We start from the raw sequence: 22214 nt of genomic DNA on the forward strand, positions 1-22214 counted from the left end.
ACCCTTTTCTGAAGCCTATTAGAGCCTCTGGCTGTAATCAGGGGACTCGGAGAAAAAAAACCCCCATTGAGCTCCATGAGTCCGGCGCCCCGCATGCAGATTAGGGGGCTGGACGCATTGGTAGGGGGGGGGGGCGGCACCCCTGCTCCCCCAACGCACTGGCTGCCACTGACAGAAGGTGTGTTACTGGCCGGATCGCCAGGTGAAAATGGGAAAAATGACAAAGAAAACAAAACTGAAGCAACCATCACTTCCAGTGCAATATATTACATTTTTGGTTTTGGGTTTAAACTACTTTAAGGCCGGTGTGGCTGTAGCAAGGAAACTGTAGTGCACTTTTTTCTTTTAAAAATAATTTTCCTTTTTTACTGACTTATTTAATTATTCTTGAGGTTACTTGACTATATCCACTAGAAAGCTAGAAAGAGTGTTGTACACACACTTCTTGTTCCTCTCCCCCCCCCAACACAGGAAGAAGCTGTTTTGAATCCCATTGTAGATCATCTTGTCTCCATTTCTGCCTGACTGTGGTGGCTTTTGAACTTCCTCCTACCTATGACCCCTACCAGCTCTTAACAGCTTGGTTTGTAAGTAAACTGGCCTTTTTCTGACTTTCAGTTACTTACTTATTAACAGCCTGTATCTTCTACTAGTACTGTACTACAGCACTAAAGTAGGATGTTCCTACAGGCGATCCAGTGATATCCCACCTCAATAAAACACCGATCATACCTACTGGCAATGCACCTATGTTTACAGTGATATTTAAGTCTATATTTTTTTAAATAAAAAAAAAAAATATATAGACTTTCCTGCTCTGGGTAACGATAGCGCACAGAGTGGTTTCATAACTAATATTTGATGGTCCCCGTCAGCGTTTTACACTCCTCCTTTTCTTTGAGTGCCCCCAGAGCAGAACATGTGCTATTGGGGCACCCTTGTAGGCGGGCTTCCTGAGCCAGGCTGTGTGTGTCCATTGACATACACAGAGCAGCTCGACCATGTTCCTTGCTCCCTCTTTACAAGATTTGACTGACAGCAGCAGGAACCAATGGCTCCCGCTATTGCTTGTGTGTCCTCTGAGAAGAGGAAGAGAGGATAACAGGGCTGCAGACGGGCAGCGCTGTATTAAGGGAGGACTCAGGCAAGTGTTTGGGGAGGGGGACAAGTAGTGGGGTGTTTTTACCTTAATGCAGTGAATGCATTAAGGTAAAAAACACAAAGCCTTTAGAACTACTTCCTTTTGAGAAACCGTTGGAGACCCTTTCCAAAACATTATTTTTGCTTGTGGGATCTGCTATGCAAACTGCCCGAGCTGTAATATCAGTTTGTTAAACCACCCATTGTCAAAGGATCCAGTTTCTATGCTTACTAATCCTGATCCTGTATTTATTATTGTATGCTCAGAGCTTAGACAGGCTACTTGATATTGTCCTTCTTTTTTTCTCTGTGAGTCTCCTGCCAATAAACATGTGGAAAGCACTTTGACTCAAATGTTGGTGAGTGAAACAGCAATGTAAAAATGCTTGCTTTTCTTGGAATGATGGTGAAGAGCTCTTTTGTGTCTTTTTGGACCAGGGCCATCTTTAACACAGGGCAAAAGGGACAGCTGCCCTGGGCCCAGTCATTGTTGTGGGGCCCAAAGCAGCTGCCCTTTGAGCTCTTATTGCCCGCAAATAGTTGATACGTGGATTCGGGAGGGCCCAAGAAAATGCTTGCCCAGGGTCCAATCAATATTAAAGACAGCCCTGCTTTGGACACCCTTAAGAAGCAAAAGAAGCCTAAACCACAAACTAGGAAGACTCCTTCCCCCTTTCCCCCCTCAGAGGCCAGGAAGGTTACTGCCTAAGTCTCCCAAATCTTCCGACAAGTCCTCTTTGGCATGAAAACAGACATCTCTGCTTTGCCCCTTTCTCTTTTATGCTATCCTGCCTGTCTGTGTCCCTTCTCCCTGAAAGCAGACCTCCATGCTGCTTTTGCAGACCTTCTGAGCCAGGAAGTTATTGCCATTGTCCCAATGGAATAACAATGTCAGGGGTTTTACTCCGACCTGTTAACTGTTCCAAAACAAAAAGAGGCTTCCATCTCTTCCTGGATCTGAAGCTTTAAATAGTTTCATTCGATTCCAAGCATGTTTTTATGCAGTTCTCCAGTACTTTTAAAGCCTCCCTTCATCAGGGAGACTTGCAAGTCTCTGTGGACATAAAGAATACTTACATGTGCCCATTTTACCAGCAAATCAAGGTTAGTTTGTTTTGCTGTTTACGCTCAACACTACCAGTTTGTAGCATTACCATTTGGTCTGTCTTCTGCATCGGTGCTAGCTTTACTATGCTCCCAGGGTATTCCTATTATGGCCCATAAACCTGGACTGTTTCCTATTCAGGGAATAGTAAGTGCTTATACTGACTGACAATGTGATATGGATAATATAAAGCATGTATGTTCTGTTTTTCAAAAGCAAATGAGGAACCAAATAACCAACTTCTTCATCCTCTGTACACAAGCAAATTACCTCTTAAATACTCTAAAACAGCGATATACTCTATGTTCTCATCATCATCATCCTGATCCAGTTAAGTTTTATTCTTGACTAATCTAAAGAGATCAGTGACTTTTGCCAGCTTTTAGCTTTTCTAGCAGTTTGAAACATATACAACAATAATCTCTTCTTGATCCCTGAGATGGAGAGGGACCCCCAACATGGCCTCTTCTGGGGATTGTTTGCGATTATTCATGGAGTATAGATGAGGGCATTAACCCTGGTCAAAAACCTCTGAATTTTCCGGCACAACCACCATATGTGACACACAGGGGTGATTTACTTAAGCAAATAGACTGCACTTTTGAAAGTGCAGCTTCACTCTGCAAGTGCAGTTGCTGCAGAGCTTAGTAAATTAGGGAGTGATCTGCTCGCTTCCATCATCCAATCATGTTCAAGCACAAATGCAATTTTTTTATTTTTATTTTATTAGCAGGTATTGGTTATTCTTTGTAAAGTAGAGCTTTTCTTCATTTACTAAGCTCTGGAGCAACTGCACTTTCAAAAGTGCAAAGTCTTTTTGCCTTTAGTAAATCAACCCCATAGTGCCCTCAACCAACAGTCCCTGAAAACATTTTGACAATGTCCTTGGATTGAATTTAGCAATATTTTGTAGCTAAAATAGGAATGGGAAAACATGAATAGGTATAACTAGGTGTGTGACCCTTTGCCTTGTGTCTAAATGTGTCATGAATGGTCAGGATCCGTGTTGAAACTTTGATTTGCATGTAGCCACTTGTAAATATTTTGAAACCACATGAAAATATAAGAACTAGTGTTCAAATATACACCAAAGAGAATTTGACTCCCTCAGGGTCATTTTGAGAAAACATGTGAATTTTTAGGAACAGGAGGTTCATCCATTGTTCTCTCATTTCATTACACTAAAAAAATGCTTAATATGTTACTATTGTGCTATGTGATCACCAGTAATGTTTGATCCACATATTGATTTTAGTTTTATGTGAACTCTATGGCGATGGATTTCTGCATGTATTATGGTCTAGGGTTGTAACTGATTATAATTAGTAAAACATTCCAGTGTAGAATGCAAGGTCTCTGACTGCCAGCCAGCCTGCTCCTTATTATTGATAACTTTGCCCTGCCTGTGCATTTTCTTGTTGGTGGACCAGTGTACTTTTGTACATATACTTCACCTATTCAGGGTCTGTACACCAAGATATAAAACAGAGGTAGGCATCAGTTTGCTCTACTTTTCTAGAGGCTTGGTTCTATGTGTGCATGACCCGCCAATTTCAGACTCTTCCTCCCAGTATGCTTTGTGAGGCAATCATGTCTGGAAGGCAGTGTAATGCTAAGCCCCCATACACATCGGGCCGATTTAACATGTCAAATTGCATGCCAAATCTGAGCCTATTGCCCACAATGGCACCGTCTGAATCAGTGAGATGCTGCACTAATTTACAAAAGTAGTTACATAGTTACATAGTGAGGTTAAAAAAAGACATCAGTCCATCCAGTTCAACCTATGATGTGTGTGTGTTTGAGGTTACCCGTACATTGTATACCCCTCTATGTTGTGGTGTTTTATAGTACCCGTCTAATAATGTTTTGAAACTATCGATGCTCCCTGCCGATACCACTGCTTGTGGAAGAGAATTTCACATCCCCACTGATCTGATAGTAATGAACCACCTACGAATTTTAAGGTTAAAATGTTTTTCCTATAGTTTTAGTGAGTGGCCACGTGTCTATTGTATTCCCTTTCTCTGAAAAGTTTGTTGCTTATGCTAGCGAAATGCTTTTGTTGAATGTATTCTTTAGTAATATTCACATTCTTTTCATTCTTTTTCCTGCCATCATTAAACCTTCCCTAGCTAAAATTTCTAACATTTTCGTACAGTTATTTTCTTGAATTTAGAAAAGAAAATGATTTATTGAACTCAGGATAATAGAAAGTATAATATTGGAAGCAGGAAAGACTAATCTGTGAAGTTGGACTGAAGTAAACTAAAGCTGGGTATACACGTACCAAAAGTTGGTTTGTTCAGCAGGAACTGGCCGACTTTTGGTATGCTTGTACCACTGTATATTAAAAAAGAATAGCGCACACATGCAAAAGAAATGACTATCAAATATGGAGACAATCCATAAATAAAAATGGGGATTTGGTCCCACCATATGGCCATATCGTGCTCAAGCCCACCACTGCGTCAAAGTACCCCATTGTCAGTGGGTCCTACACTATCCATAAAAAAGGGGTGAATCCAGCCTCTTTAACCCTTGGAGACAACACTCCTTGCTGACAATGGGGTACTTTGACGTAGTGGTGGGCTTGAGCACGATTTGGCCATATGGTGGGACCAAATCCCCATTTTTATTTATGGATTGTCTCCATATTTGATAGTAATTTCTTTTGCATGTGTGCGCTATTCTTTTTTAATATACATGTCGCTTGGTTCATAGCTGCACCGGCTTTAGATCAGAGTTTGCTCCCCCAATTTTTTGCTTGTTTATGCTTGTACCACTGTCTGTATATTTGGCATTGGCAGAACAATGGACTTTATAGGCACCAGATAACATCAATTCCTTAAAAAAAATATACATTTTATTACAAATTATTCTACAACATAAAAAAAGAATAAAAAAAAAAAATATATATATATATATATATATATATATATATATATATATGTATGTGTGTGTGTATATATGTGTATATATGTATATATATATGTATATATATATATATATATATATATATATATATATATATATATATATATATATATATATATATAAAAAATCACCGTTATCTGCTAAATAAGATATACTAGTCACACCAACTACAACACCAAGAGGGCCTGACTATATTCATGTTATGACCACCATGATGCGACTACCAGTAACCAGGCAGGTTGGTGTAGCTTGATGTAGCTCTACATGTTTCTCGCTACTGCGCTTCCTCAGGAGCTTAAGCAGGTACTAAAGGCCCGTACACACGTAGCGATTGTCGGCCGTAAATATTCGGCCACCGACCGATCGGCCGATTGTCGGCTTGTTAGTATGATGCTTCCGACAACCGACTGCGACTTTTTGGCCGAACAGAATCTGGTGTGCAGGCTTTAAAATTTTTGTTGGCCAACAACAGAACGGCCGATTGTTCCTCAGTCAGTACAGAATTCGGCTGACAAACAGCAGATGAGCAAGACTGGGCATGCTCAGAGAAGAAAAAACACACGGAAAGTTAACCATCACATGACATCACTTCTGCAGTCGGCTGTTGTTGGCCGACAAAATTCGTGTGCAGTCTTTAGCACTTTTCAACCGACAGGACAGCACCGGACAAAAGACGGCCGATCGTTCGGCCGACATTCGGTACGTGTGTACGGGGCTTTATTTAACGTAGCAGGTTGGAGAATTATGTTGGTGAATTAAAAGCCATCAAGGGGCGTAATACCAAAAACCCCATCCAGCAGTCTCAAAGCAAGATATGCCAGAGGGGATAGGAGTAGTGAGTGGTGGGGTATTAGCTCAACTTTAGTATGGAGTAAGGGCTCTTTAAGGTTACATAGTTAGTGAGGTTGAAAAAAGACACCAGTCCATCCAGTTCAACCTATGATGACTGTGTGTGTGTGTTTATGTCAATAGTACCTCAAATACCCCTGTATGTTGTGGTCGTTAAGGTGACCATCTAATAGTTTTATGAAACTATCGATGCTATTCGATGATATCACTGCTTGTGGAAGAGAGTTCCATATCCTTACCGCTCTAACGGTATAGAACCCTTTATGCAGTTTAAGGTTAAACTGCTTTGCTTCTAATTTTAGCGAGTCCTTTTATATTCCCTTTCACTGAATAGTTTGTTCCCTATGCTAGGGTAACCAGTACGGTATTTGTACATTGATATCATATCCCCTCTCAAGCGTCTCTTCTCCAGAGAGAATAAGTTCAATGCTTGTAGTCTTTCCTCATAGCTTAGATCCTCCATTCCCCTAATTTATTGTTTTGCCCTTCTCTGGACTCTCTCCAGTACCAGCACATCCTTTCTGAGGACCGGTGCCCAGAACTGGACGGCATACTCCAGATGTGGCCGGACCAAAGTCTTGTAGAGTGGGAGAATAATCTCTTTATTTCTGCACTAACTTCGGGGGTGATTTCAATAGACGTCTGTGCAGGAACCCGCACAGATGTCAGTCAAATCTCCCCCAAACTTGCAGCTGAACTTACACCATTTCAAACCGGCCCTAAGCGTGAACGAGGGCTAAAGGTAGGATGTCAATTGGAATAGATAATTGGTCTGATATGAGGCAGAAGCTATATGTCCAGGCTTTTGAGTTTAGTAAGAAAACAATTGCTGCCAGAGAAAACATTACTGACATTTGGGAAAAATCTTTTTTTTTTTTTTTTTTACTTTGAACACAAACATACAGGAGTATAATTACTAAAAGCAAATAGACTGTGCAGTTGCATTCATTTCCCCAGAGCTTGGGGAATGTAGGGAAGCTCTGCTAAATTCCATTATCCAATCATGTGCAAGCAAAAATGCTGTTGTTTTTTTGTTTTTGTTTTTCCTTGCACCCGATTTGGTATTATTTACAAAGGGAAGCTTTACTACAATTACTAAGCTCTGGGGAAAAGAAGTGCAATTACAAAGTGTAACTGCACTTGGGGGTAATGTTAAATTAATTAGTATATTTAGAACCACTAGCAAACTGATGCCAAACTTCAGCTCACACTTTATAGGCAGTTCCAGCAAACTTTTGGGATACAGGTTTTGCATGAATAAATAAAAGCTGATCATTTTCAACACCTCTGCCAGCATTAAAGGAGATGTACAGCCAAAGCTCGTTTGGCTGTACATCTCCTATGGATCACAGGAGTGCAGTACGTTTTGCACTCCTGTGACCCGTTTTCAGCAGAGAGCGGGTTGAAGTGCGCTCTCTGCTGATGTCACATATGTCAGTCCAGGCACCCCGTCATCACAATAGATTTTGGGATCCCCCAGGTGCCGCCCTGGACTTAGACCTGTCTCAGCCTCTCCACGAGCAGCTGAGAGCCTGAGCCAGCCGCTCCCCGCCCCTCCACAGCACAGCGCTCCAATGAGCGAGGAGGAGGCAGGGCAGAGAGCAGTGATGGACAGTCAGCAGCTCTCTGCTCAGGGAGCTGTCAGAACTGAGCGATCGGCGATGTTCAATCGCTCAGCTCTCATTGCAGAGGCTCCGGGGGACAGATGCAGCATTGGACCAATGCTGCATCCACCTAGGTAAGTATGATTGGGGAAAAAAAAATACATCTCTTTTAGGGGTTTGTCTCAACCATGTGAATTGATATATTCTGCTGGAGAGTGTGTGCTGTGAAAATACAGACTTGCTGGTTGGATTACCAGATGAAAATAGAAGAAAGAAAACCTAAAAAAAGGAAACTAATACAGCCATCTAATACAGCCATCACATTTACGAATTTGTAAGCTGCAATATAATAAATGTTTGTTTTGAGTTTAATACTGCTTTTAAATCTGAAGTGTTGCTGTTAAACAGGGAACAAAAAAAATTAAGCAGCAGAGCACTTTTGCACATATAACCATGCTTCCGGAGTAACCTCTGTTTTTCTAGCCTATCAAAAATTTTACATCATCACAGACATATCTGGGCCCCTGCTGCCTCTTAACAATTAATTATATTAATTGGCTCATTAGTGGTCTGGAATAGGAAAAGCTGCCAATGAGAGGAACATAATTAGGTGTTGAGGATAATTATACTTCACCACACCCACATCCCAGAAACAGAGAACACTACTAAAATATAAGTATAGATTAACTCCAGAAAGTAGGCCAGGCTAGCCGGGAGTCAACCCCACTTATAAAAGAAAGTACTGAAAATACTGAAACAACCATTAGAAATATAATGTTGCCATTACATATCTGCCAGGAAAGACTTTTTGACCAATAGATACAGATGGCCTGATGACGTGAAAAAAAAGGATTACGTGGGTATGACGCGTTTCGCCGAACTAAGTCGTTCAAGAGTGCTTCTTCAGAGACCCTTTTTAAATCATGGCAGGCTTTGAAAAAGAGAAATAATTACATACAATACAAACAACTATTATGTATTGCATTCAATTAGTCATATTCAAATGCAAATACATAATAATGCTCACCATGTGCACATAAGACAGAGATTTGTCCTTGAAAGCTGGGATGGAGGGTGCCCTATAGGTGTGCCGAGGACATCCAACAGCGGTAGATTTAGAGGGATCCCCCAGAAACAACCGGGCTACCCTCCCCTGAGAGGTACTGAGCCCCGCACCCCCAGGTAGGAACCTCACGGTTCAACTAGAAGGGAAACCGCCACTATATGAACCAGGCAGGGACCAGGCAGGGCAGCAGCAGAATCTAGAAAATAGTATAAATAAAATGCACCGTTCATATATAGTGTAGGGTTTGCAAACGGGCACACAGACCAATTAGTAAGGTGTCTGAAATCAATGAGGTCCCTGTGATCAGGTGAGAGAGGAAGGGCAACTTCATGCAAGGTAACAGAATACTGTTGGGCAAAATGAAGATACAATAGAGCAAGACCGCCATCACCAATAGGTGACCCCAGAAAGAAAGAGGAAGTTAGTATTCCACCTACAGTGTCCCAAGCAGCTAAGCCCAGGGGAGATAGTAAGCCAGATCACCATCATATCAGAAAAGTCCTCTCCTCCAACAGAATTGTCCCCAAAGAGCAAAACGAGCATTACAAAGCATATATATATTACAGTTGTCCTCACCTTGATCCCCTATAGATTTTTAATACTTATATTGCTGGAGAGTACGTTTATCAAAAGCACCACATTCCTGGATAGTAATCAAGAAAGAACAAATTGGGTAATGGGACTTTTAAGGTGCTGAATTGATAAATTATTAAATAATGGAGAACATCTTTCACAAGTTAGCATTCTCAAATGACTGAACTTTAGCTCATAATATGGAGGAAGTTGTGAATGGAAATTGCCCTTAAATGAGGGGAGATAGAGCCAACCGCAAAGCATGCGTCACACCATAGAGGAGGAACAGGCCAAGCCACAGGGAAAGCTGGTACCTTCAAAGCAGAAAATTGAGTTTTAGGACAGCATTATATGCCCCAAAAGTGTGCAGCTGATATGGCGTTCCCTTAAGATTATCTCAAATTGACTGAAGGACATCCCAATGGGATTCTACTTGTCCCTGGCTAGCTATTCAATAATTTATCAGCACCTTAAAAGTCCCATTACCCAATTTGTTCTTTCTTGATTACTTGATTACTTCTCTAGTTCTCAGTGTCTCTGGAGGGATGCCCCCCTGAGTGGAGAGCGTCCGCATCCATTGTGCCGGCCGTCTCCATAATAAGCAGGACTCCACCGGAAGGGGCGGGACGGGGGGCCTCCCGTCCGTCACTTCCGTTGCGGGCGCCATATAACGGAGCATGTACCGCAACCAGGGTGACGCGCAAACGTCACCTCCGGCCGCCGCACCGCCCCAAACCCCAGCCGAACCCGGCCGGGTCGGGAGAGGAAAAAGCCAACTCCCGGCTTGGTGCCCGAGCACCTCCCAGCAAACAAGATATCCACCACTGGGCATCCCCACCAACATCCACCATCCCTATCCCCCAGTCCAGCCAGTACAATAATACATTTAAATCATATATCACAATATACGCACAATAACATGCACAAGTATTTTGCAAGAAATACCCCAAAATTACATATATTTTGAATTCCCATTGTATCACCTGCAAGAAAAAAAAAACGGGGAAATTAAGTGAGATAAGGTTGGAAAGAAATGGGAGTGTTAAAGCCCAGTGGGGAGGTGGCTTGTAGGTTATAAATTCACGTAACCTCTTGTTTCAATATTCTTTTATTGAAGTCACCCCCACGTGGGTTCTGGGGGATGACCTCTAGAATGGAAAAACGTAGATATAACTATGGCAAGACCCCACATGTTTACAGATTGGTGTAAAAAATAATCCAGCGTCAATATAATACAGATGATCCTGAATACGGCGTGGGAACGTTCTTTTCGTTTTCCCCACATAGAAGGAGCCGCCAATAAATAGCATGAATTTCCATTGGTATGGTGGCTGTCTCTCAGCTATACAGCACTGTTGACTGAAACAGGATGGGTCTAGGCAAAGGGGCAGCTGCAGAGTGCCTACTGTAAACGTTATATTATTCACTTGAATTCTTTTGCAATGTTTAAAGAATACGTTTAGATTCACTTCAGGACCTTGTTCACGATAAGTTTGGAGAACAGTGTTCTTCTGGGCTTTTGTCACAGCATAGGGGCCAGCCAGGCAAAGTCAAAGAAAATATTAGCCACTGTATTTAGTAGGCCTATGCTCCATAGCAACTCATGCTTGTCTGCAAAGTTCACACACTGTTAGACCTCTGTTGCAATTCAAATTGCCAAAATAAAAAACAGCAGCATGTTAATTTCATTTGGCTGTATTATATTGTTATCTGATTTTACCTTTCTAAGGTATGCCTTTGTTTTCTGTAGATTCGATTTATACATGTGCAGAAAATCCGTTACATATGGGATGGCAGTGAAAAACAGTTTGCTAAAGCAGGGTAAGTTTCTGTGCAAACCTACTTTGGAGTAACAAGTAACATTATCCCAAGATAACAGTTGGAATTCTTTTTCAGAGTCCTGGAAGATTACTACACTTGTTCCGCTATACATGAAAACTTTGGAGGTGGATTTGCCCAAGAGGAGCAGGATGTAAGGTAAAGATATTTAACCTAACAAGGAGTTATAAAGGGGAATCGTAGTGTATTTTATATGGTATACAACATGACTCATGTTAATAAAACATGGGGAAAATGAAGAGATTTTGGAGTCACTGGAGAAAAGGAAAGGAGGATATGTAAGTTCTAAAGAATGATGAAGAGAAGGATGGAACAAAACAAAGATTTCTTAAAGAATTGAGGAAGACATGCTTAAGGATAGAAAATACAAAAGAAAAGGGAAACAGACTAAAACATAATTGTGAAAGTGAACTGTGCAACAAACTTAATTTGGCCCATTGGACAAAAGGGTTGGCCTAAAAATAGAAGTGCTACAGAAACTTGGCAGAACATCATAGGAGCGGAGAGGAATTTAATAGTTAAAGAAAAGACTTCTCAATTGCTCAGATGAAGTCTGTGGATGGACCTCTATGGGCAGAAGTTTGGGCAAAAAGTGACCTACTGGGGCACACTGATCATCTTATCCCATGCTTGGGGCATATATGTATTGGCTACATATGCTATTAAAACTCTATTATCCTTAGAGTCAGTGTTCCATCAAACAATGGCATTATAGCATTATAGAAAATGCTTTTGATAATGAGCAACCCTGATGCTTTTATCCCTAGCTAGATAACACCTACATTGCGTTGATTAAAATTCTATATATATTTATTTTTTTACCCTAAAGAGAATCTATTATCTATGTAGGTTTTTGTAATCTGTGTGATATGAAATCTTTGAGTGCCAAGCACTGACAGGGGCTTTAGAATCTCAGAACAATCTACTCAAAGGCAGTCAGTCTCAGCATGGGTGGTGAAGTTCCTTGTAATTATCTTCACTGTCATTAACATTACCAACCTAGAACCAATATGTTTGAAGGTCTTGTAAATATTTGTTAAGTGCAGGTTGCAGTTTTCCATCTGTGCACAAGAATACAGAATGCAATGTGTACTTCACAGGTTAGTTCAGAAGTACGGTAACTTAACCTTTCAGCTTTCCCTTGACATTAGAAACATTTTAAGGAGTGAGAAATTCAAGAAATATTAATGGTCTGTTTTGCATCAAATAGAATGTTACCCATCACAAATGCTACAGTAAACTAAAGCGGTATTAAACCCAAACCAATGATGTCAATTTATTGCAGCTTACCAATAATTAGATGTGGTGGCGGCATTCGTTTTCTTTTTCTATGGCTTTTTCCCCTCTGTTTTCCTCTAGTGATCTGGCCAGTAACAAATCACCTGTACGAGTGAGACACAATTCTGGATGAATGAGCACAGCAGCATTGTCAGTGGGTGGGAGGGGCAGGGTTTTTCGCATGAATAAATAAAAGCTGATCATTTTAACCACCGGAAGATTTTACCCCCTTCCTGACCAGGGCCTATTTTGCGATTCGGCACTGGGTGACTTTAACGGACAATTGCGCGGTCGTGCGATGCTGTACCTAAACGAATTTGGCGTCCTTTTTTCGCACAAACAGAGCTTTATTTTGGTGGTATTTGATCACCTGTGCGATTTTTTGATCATGCGCTATAAACAAAAAAAGAGCGTACATTTTGCAAAAATAACAATATTTTTCACATTTTTTTATATGAAGTTCCCCAAAAAAATCGTATTTTGATTGGTTTGCGCAAAAGTTATTGCGTTTACTAACAAAAGGGAAAGATTTTTGTCATTTTTGTTTGTTTTTTTTTTTTAACGTGTAATGGCGGAGATCTGCGATTTTTTTTTTTTTTTTTTGCGGGACTGCGACATTGGGGCGGACAGACCGGACCCTTGACTGACATTTTTGACACTTTTGGGGTTACTAGTGACATTACTACAGTAATCAGTGCTATACATATGCACTGTTACTGTAAAAATGACACTGGCAGTGAAGGAGTTAACTCTATTGGAGAGGGAGGGGTTAAGTGTGTCCTAGGGGCGTGTTTCTAACTGTGATTGGCTGTGGCTTGATGTGTAAGAACAATGATCAACGGTCCTACATAGTAGAACCGTTTGATCATCATTCTTACACAGGGAGAACTGACAGGCGGCTTTGTTTACACTAGCCGACTGCCTTTCTCCCGCTGTCACGGACGATCGCGAGTGCCCGACGGACATCGGGTCCCCCGGGCACACGTGCGGGGGGGGTCCGTGACCAAGCGGGAGCGCGCATCCGGCACCGCACGCTCGCTCCCAGAACCCTTACAGGCTAGCGACGTAGCCCTACGTCGCTCTGCCTGTGAGGGGCTGACTGCCGACGTAAATAGTCTTGCGGCAGTCGGCAAATGGTTAATCAAATGGTTTTTCTCATGCATGTAAACTGATACATTCTGCTGGGGAGCTTGTGCTTTTAAAAACAAGAGACTTGTTGGCTGGATCACCAGTTGAATATAGAAAAAAGAAAGCCTTAAAAAGGAAACTTATACAGCCATCACATCTAAGAACTGGTAAGCTGCAATTTAATAAATGATTGCTTTTTGGTTTAATACCACTTTAATCTTACTGATTGACTGAACATATGAAAACAAAACTTCTCTGTGCTTTACTTCTAGGAGGCTGATTTGTGGGCCGAATATCATTGATGTTGGTATCACTCCAATATGGAAACTACTCTTTAAAGAGGTAACATTATTAAGTTATATTTGTTTTAGAACATACTGTCTATGTCTTCCACTCTCTCCGGCTTTTTGACAATATTGCAACAGAAGACACCCCATTATCCCATGCTTGGGTTCTAAGTGGTTAAAAATATATTCCTGCACAAAATAAAACACTTAATTATGAGTGCAGTTTTGTGGGAGTTTATGTTGCAGTAGTAAGTACTGTATGTCCCTTCCTGTTGTGTACATTCCAAATATTTGACTAACTTAGTCTTCATTTCCTTGTACGCCCTTATAAAAATTATCCAAGCACAGGTAACTGTGGCTCGGTTGTATGTGTATGTACATATATATGGCCACATAGCAACATAGCAAATAGCTGGGTTCACATTATTAGGGAATGTATAGCCTTCGTGTAAGGGTGGGTTCACACTGAATTTGGAGCGGCTCGCAGCAGGGGGTCCGGTGCATCCCCATGCACTGTTTCAGGTCTGAATTAGGTCCCAACTTTTTTATGAATCCGGACCTGAGGCTTAGTTCACACTGTTACAAATTAGCTTCGGGTTTCCCCAAATTCAATTTGCATGACTCTCAATGGAGTCGGTTCACACAGCTCCGTGTCAGCTGTGGAGTGGCTTGCAGAAAAGTCCTATGCATCTTCTGGTCCGTTTCAGGCTGGGTTCACACTGAATTCAGAGCGGCTCGCAGTAGGGGGTCCAGTGCATCCTCGTGCACTGTTTCAGGTCTGAGTTAGGTCCGAATTTTTGACTGAATTCGAACCTGAAACAGACCAGAAGACACACAGGACTTTTCTACAAGCCCTTTCGCAGCCTACATGGAGCTGTGTGAACCGGCTCCATTGAGAGCTGGGCACAGTCTCCTGTCATGCGAATTGAATGCGGGGAAATCCACATCCAATTTGCAACAGTGTGAACCCAGCCTCAGGTCCGAATTCATTAAAAAATTCAAGCCTAATTTAGACCTGAAACAGGGCATGGGGACGCACCGGACCCTGCTGTGAGTCGATCCGAATTCAGTGTGAATCTAGCCTTACACTAAGGTTATACATTCCTTAATTCATAAACCATCAAATGCATATCAGTAATTACAACTTATTATGCTAAACTTAGCAATATATGCAGGTAGTTCGCCATTAATCCAGGGGTCAAACTGTAATGCAAACTTCATCACTTCCTTAACCACTTGCTGACCACCTGCCGCAAATATACTGTGGCAGGCTGGCTCGGTTGCACGAATCCCTGTACCTGTACGGCAGTTCACAGAAGTGCTCCTGGGGGCAAGCGCTCACTGCCAGTGGTGCGCCTGCCCCCACTAGGCAGCGGGGATGCCGATCCATGGGGCCGGCAGCCACGATTGCCGCGGAGCACCAACAATCACTCCCTGCTAAAAGAGAACAATGGTCTGCTGTTGAAAACACAACAGATCATTGTCCTCTCTGAAATGATCACAGAGTGCCTGTGATCCTCCTTTATAGGATCACAGGTCTCTGTATTTATTTCACAAGTCCCTCCCCCATACAGTTAGAAAACACTCCCCTAGGCTCACACTTAACCCTTTGATCACCCCTGGGTTAACCCCTTCCCTGCCAGTGTCATTATTAAAGTAACAGTGCATATTTTTAGCACTGATTACTGTAGTGATGTTACTGGTACTCCCAAAAGTGTCAAAAATGTCAGTTAGGGGGTCCTATCTGTCTGCCGCAATGTCTCAGTCCCGTTAAAAATCGCAGATCGCCGCCATTACTATTAAAAACGAAATAAAAAATAAAAATGACATAAATCTTTACCGTAGTTTGTAGATGCGATAACTTTTGCGCAAACCAATCAAAAAATATCCTAAAAGGATGAAAAATTTAGATTTTTACTTTTTTTTGGGGGAATATAGCAGAAAGTGAAAAATATTAATTTTTTTTTTTTCATTATAGCGCAAAAAATAAAAATCACACAAGTGATCAAATACCAAAAGAAAACTCTATTTGTGAGGAAAAAAAGTACATCAATTTTATTTGGGTACAGCGTTGCACGACCGCACAATTGTCTGTTAAGTAACGCAGTGCCGAATCGCAAAAAATGGCCTGGTCATTAAGGGGGCAAATCCTTTCGGCCCAGAAGTGGCTAATGGTGCCTATACTTTATTTCTAAAGACAGTTTAGGACGTTGTAATTACTGTTGGGTTTAAAGTTAAAGTGAAACCACACTGCCTGTAAGCACCAAAAAGGTAATTTAACTACCGTGTTTCCCTGGAAATAAGACCTACCCTGAAAACAAGACCTACTGTTATTTTCGGAGAGGGCTGCAATATAAGCCCTACCCTAAAAATAAGCCCTAGTTTAGTGTTTGTAAAATCCTAGCATCCACTTTATTACTGTTTTATATATAATGTCCAGTGTGTCTTTCTGTAATCTAATAGAGTGAAATACCTTCAGTACAGCGCCGCTCGCCACTCAGCAGATTTCCCGCTTTGCTTTTCTCCTCCTCTCATAGCTGTCAGCAGGGGATCTCAGCCCCTCCCCTCTACAGTGTTCAAAGTAGGTGACAGAAGCGCCAAGCATTATATTATAATAGTGTGAAATACCTTTGTTACAGCGTCGCTCTGCGCTTCCGTGACCCCCAGCTGTCAGTGGGGGAGAAGAGAAGGAAGAGCAGTGGGAAATCAGCTGAGCGCCGAGCGGCACTGTACCAAAGGTATTTCACACAATTATAATATAATGCTCTGCACTTCCGTGACCCGCTCTGAGATCCCCTGCTGACAGCTATGAGAAGAGAAGGAGAGCAGAGCAGAGTGGGAGATTAGCTGATCGGCGCTGTACCGAAGGTATTTCACACTATTAGATTACAGAAACACACATTGGACATTATATAAAACAGTAATAAAGTGGATGCTAGGATTTTACAAACATTTTTACTAGGTCCACACAGGGGATTATTGACAGGCAGTGAGGGAGAGAAGACAGCACATTACAGGATAAGACCTACCCTGAAAATAAGCCCTACTGTGTCTTTTGGTGCCCAAATTAATATAAGACCCGGGCTTATTTTTGGGGAAACACAGTAATTTTTAATATTTAAAGCAAACTCGTCCATCCATCCAATCATGTCCCCATGCTTTATTTCGTTGTGAAATCACTTTAGAAAACACCTCCTAGCATTTCTGGCCATGGACACCTTGAGTAAGGGCAGGTGATTCATGTTTCATTTACTTCCTGGAATCCATCTGACGATAGCTTGGGGATGCAGACAGGAGGATGTGCTTAGCTGTGAAAACCCATCCTCCCCTTCTGATGACTTCTGGAATATATGACATAATTTGCCTAGACCTGGAAACCAAGATGTAACTGAAGAAATGAAAAAAAAAAAAAAAAATGAAAGCACGCAAAGATGATATACTTGTCGATTGAGAGAGTGAAGTTCTGCTTTAATTTCAATTTCAAATTCCTATGTGTGAACTTTCTTTGTTGTGAAAAGATTTGTTATACTGTCACCAGTTTTTGTAATCCTGAGAAAACCAGCAGAAATCGTAGCCAAATCCAGACAATGCATTTTCTGCACTTCAGTCAAAGGATTACAGCTCAGTAAAGGAATGCGACTGTGTAGTGCAGCAATTTACTGGTGATGAATCTCTTACCTCCAGTTAACTTCTATTTGTTAGATTCACAGCAGTGCGCACAGGAGTAGCGCCTGATTTGGCTTACAGTGCTTCCTTTCCTTCTCCCAGTCTGAGAGCTAATGTACAAGGAATTATGAAACGCAAAAGAAAAACTGGTTGAAAAATTATATTTATTTATGATTTCCTAAATGGGTTTAATTGTCCTTTTTCTTAGGGATTAGGGTTGAGCGAACACAAGACTGTATTGTTCGGGATCGTACCGGACTTTTGGGTGTTTGGTACCCGGACCCGAACATTTCCTGTTTGTTCGGGATACAGTCCGTTGTTCGGTAATTTATTTCATGTTTTGGCGTGGCCCAGCCTCTATATAAGCTGGAATCACATAGCGCCGCAGGTCACTCTGCTCTAACTACTGTAGGGAGAGGTTCCTGATGCTGCTGAGGGAGAGATAGGAGATTATTGTAGGGGCAGGCTGGAGATTGCTTTTAGGGAAAGAATAGGAAGAATCTTCTTTAATCAGACAGTGATCTACATCAATTTTATTGTGTGGGGGTGCAGTGCACAATCTTTTTGCCCTAACCTGAGCCCAGTGAGGAGGAGGGATAAAAAAATAAACTTTTATCAGTCTGTTAGGTGGGCGGCGTGTGGCGTGTAGCGGCCATGTAATGCAAGCTCAGTGCATATGTGTCTGCTTAATCTTGATTTAAAAAAAAAATTTAATCTAATCTGCTATTCAAAAAGCACCAATTTAAGCCCTCTAGCCCTTTCCATGTTTTTTTTACAGCCATTTTAGTGCTCAAAAGTTTGGGTCACCATTGACTTCAATGGGGTTCGGGATCAGGGTAAAGTTCGGGTTAAGTTCGGGTCACAAACCCAGACTTTTTTTTCAAGTTCGGCCAAACCCGCCGAACCCGGACATCGAGGTGTTCGCTCAACTCTATTAGGGATGACCAATTCAAGAAAATTGACAATTCATCCCCCTTTTAATTGTCCTGAATATCGAGATATAGATCTGCCTGTAGAATATTACAATATAGGAATCCAGGCAATCACAATTTTATAAATTCTGTCAACTGGATATGTTTTTATTATTCGTAGTATTATTTTATTTTGCTCACCAATGGTTGTTTGTGCTGTATTTTACAACATTCTGGAAAGAATACCTAAGGTGGAGAGGATCTTCCCTGATCCACCCAAATAAATATGCCCTAGTAGTGTTTAGACTACACCCATATCAGGAATCTTGATGGAACAAAGAAACATGAGATTGGCGCAAATATAGGCAATGAGTTGGGGTCATAGAGCACAAGACACAGAATGTGGAAACAACAACATCAATTGGGACATATAAGGTTCATAAGTGTCCATAAAGAGTCCATATAGCTAACTAGGCTGGCAGCAGTGTGTAGAGCAAAAAGGGAACTCTTGGCAGGACAATGAAAAGAAGCACAAGTGCCCACTAAGTGTAGCTTTATGAACTTTAAAAACAAGTAAAACCAACGCACGACGCTGCAGGTATGATGTCACTTCCCGGATGTGGCCATAATCCTGATGGAGCGCATGCCATGCAAATGCATCACTGAATACAGAATACTACATCCGGAAAGTGACGCCATGCATGCAGTGTCGTGCGTTCCACGAGACCTGGAAGTACCAGAAACCACCAGCAAACCAGGCCACGGAGCCCCAGACCCTGTCTGTTTGTATTTCTTCCCATGGGTGTTCACTTCTTCTGTCCCACTTTGAAGATGACCTCTTCCCCATATTCCTGATTTACCCATTTTGTTCACACCTTTGTGAGTAATATTCATTGGTTTTACTTGTATTAAAGCGGAGCTCCAGTCTATTATAATATTTTTTTTTTAAAAGCTTCCCAATGATTGTTAGTACTAGTGCATTATTATTTGGATACTGTCCTAACTGCCTTCATGCTTGTTTTTTTTTTTTAAATCTGTAATAACTTACATGATCTCAGAAGCAGACAGGGGCCATCGAGGATATGGGCATCTGAAGGTCGCTCATGTGTTTTTCCGAGATAAGGTGCAGCTGGCTACCCAGCATGCACCTTCTGATCTCACACCTGAAACATTAATGCCACTGAGCGGCTCTTCCTCTTCCGGACAGGTTGCCATAGCAATGGCGACGTCGGCAGAAGTTCCCGCCCCATTGCTATAGCAACATGTCAGTCAGGACATCCCGGTCCCCCATTTACATAATTTCCGGTCTGGAAATAACGCGAGATTTCGTCACTAGGCGATTCGCAAGGGCTGCTGGGATACATGACTCCGCTATCCCAGCAGTGATGTGATCGCCTAGTGATGTAATCGTCTAGGTAGCCACACCCAGAGGTGCGGCTGAATTAAGAAGAAAAAAGGTATTTCCTTACAAAAAAAAAGTTTACATTGGTAAAAGCATTTTTAAAGGGGATTACATACATCTCAACTATTTAAAATGGGTGGAACTCCGCTTTAAAGTATATAAAGCTATACTTGGTGGGCGCTTGTGCTTCTTTTCAGAAACATTTTTACATTCAATATTGCATTGATGTCAAAATGTGCTTCTGATAATACATTCTTCTTTTAAAATAATACTTCATGTGATATTATTAGTCCTTAAAGTGTACGTGTATCACCCTCTTACCCCTGGAAAAATGGGGAAGACTTCATCACTTTTGGGCTAGCATTTCAAACTTCCAATTTTTGACACTTTGTGGGATGAAAGGAATTGGGTGTCAGTCACTTGGGAATGTTTAAAAACCTTTTTACAGCTCAGTATACTCAAGGGGAGAGAGGTAGGACACAGGATACCCAGAAATAGGCAACTTGGCTTCAGACTTCTCTACTAGCAACAGTCTATGGACCTTTAAGCAGAGTCTAACAGTTTCTAATGGCAGATTGTAAACCACAACAAGGTAGCACAAGTACCACCTAGCATGAGAAGCCAGAATGTCCTGTAATGTCCACCGATAGCAGCTTATACTCACTCTTCAGGACACTATTCAGCAGAGAAGCCTTTTCCTAAGATGCCCTATACAGGCAGTCATTTTCCTGCTCTGTTCCTACTGAATGTAGCAAGGCAGCATACATTTCTTGAGCCCAATCTCAGGCTCCTATTTCAGCAGCACCCTTCCCTAGGCAGAGGACCTGGGAGGTAAAAGAGGTTCAGCACAACCTTATACCAAAACAAATCCTTTAAGGTCAAAACCTCCTGCCCCCTTTAGGGGAACCGTCTCTTTAGTAGAAGAGATAATCAGGAAGAATACACATTTTCATCCAAATATAAGCCTTTTGTCTCTTTGGGATACCAGTGGCCCAAGGTTTGTGCATATAAGTATTTATATTGAGATACAGGGATACAGCTGTGCAATGGTACTGCCACCTGAAACCACTGAAAAACCTGATTCCCTTTAAATTTTAGACCTGACCCCTGTAAGAAAAGCCTAACTAGATCTGAACTCCAAGCACAAAGTCTATAAAATGTACAAATCATTACAGCTCTGTATTTATTTATACACCCATCCAAGAAAAAACTGTTAAGATCTTGGATCTGAAGAGGCTAGGGTAAGGAAATTCTGAACCCAACGACTCCACGACTCCAAGGTCTGAGGATTCTTCCTAAGTTCAAAAGTTAGCCTATATAACGGGAGATTACCAATATTAAATCCCTTCTAGGTGTCAATGGAGAGGGGAGAATTACTCCTCTATGTCAGCAGGTTTACTTTTTAGCATAAAAGTAAAGAATACATGAAACATTTGTCATATTTGGAAATCTATAGATCACCAAAGATCTCTAAGTAAGTCGTTTTTAGGATGTAGTATATTTGGTAAACCTAACACAGTAGAAACAAAGGCGTTAACATCAGACCAGAAAGCGGAGATATCAGGGCAGTTCCACACACAATACTAAAATTCAGTAGTCACCCACAGCCTTGAAAACAGTTGGCTGTTTGGCGTAGGCCCAGTCTATGCAGTCTGGCTGGAGTAAAATAGCTATAATGAAATTGGTTTATTTAAATTTGTTATATGTGTGTGTTAGAATGCTGACCAGGCTTGTTTATCAAGGTGGAGGTCCATTTAAGTTAAGCCTGTGAGTATCTAGGTCAACAGGCATCACAAAGTACAAAATAATAGTCCGACATCAATCTAGGAGGACCAAAGGTACTTAAAAGCTTGTCCAATGGGGTTACATGGGTTGGATTAGTGACGGTTCCAAATTGTCTGCAGATAACGTGACGTAATTAATAATATAAAAGAGGTAGGTATCCAGAAGCTGAAAATCCTCCCTAAATTGTAAAAATTATTTAAAATCTTGATCATTATATAAAGTGTGTTTTACCCCCTTAAAGGACCATTGTTGTGTATATGGTAGAGTAAGGAGTTCTGGCAAAGAAAGATTGCCAAGGATCCTCCCACAGATGTTTTAGATTCTTATAAATAATGCAAGAGAGATATGTAAAATAGAAGTGCCCTGACCAGGCGGGACTCCCTTTTCTTTAGACCATGTTGTGCAAGGTTTCATATGATGATATGATAGCAGTGTTTACTGCTGTGCAAGCATTGCCAAATGATAGAAGGAGCCAGTCATGAACATACACTAATAGGGAAGATAAATAGTAGGTGTGAAAGTCTGGAAAAGCTAGACCAGCTACATAGGTGGGTAGTTTAAGAATATCCAGTGCCACCCTAGGAACTCATCCATGCCATAGGAAAGTACAACAAATCAAATTAATTGGTTGATAAATTTGTACT

General features: G+C 41.5%; 1 protein-coding gene across 1 annotated transcript in view; it reads left to right on the forward strand.

The window, feature by feature from the left end:
* Positions 1–22214, forward strand: part of LOC309551107 (putative cation-transporting ATPase 13A4) — a 186724-nt gene that overhangs the window by 60331 nt on the left and 104179 nt on the right. The window contains exons 4-6 of the mRNA XM_082251554.1: positions 11025–11095; positions 11171–11251; positions 13792–13861. Coding sequence (XP_082107680.1) covers positions 11025–11095; positions 11171–11251; positions 13792–13861 — 222 coding nt within the window. The remainder of the gene's footprint in view (positions 1–11024; positions 11096–11170; positions 11252–13791; positions 13862–22214) is intronic.

The sequence above is a fragment of the Pelophylax lessonae genome (genome assembly GCF_965119305.1).
Source record: "Pelophylax lessonae genome assembly, chromosome: 3".
NCBI classification, from domain to species: domain Eukaryota; kingdom Metazoa; phylum Chordata; class Amphibia; order Anura; family Ranidae; genus Pelophylax; species Pelophylax lessonae.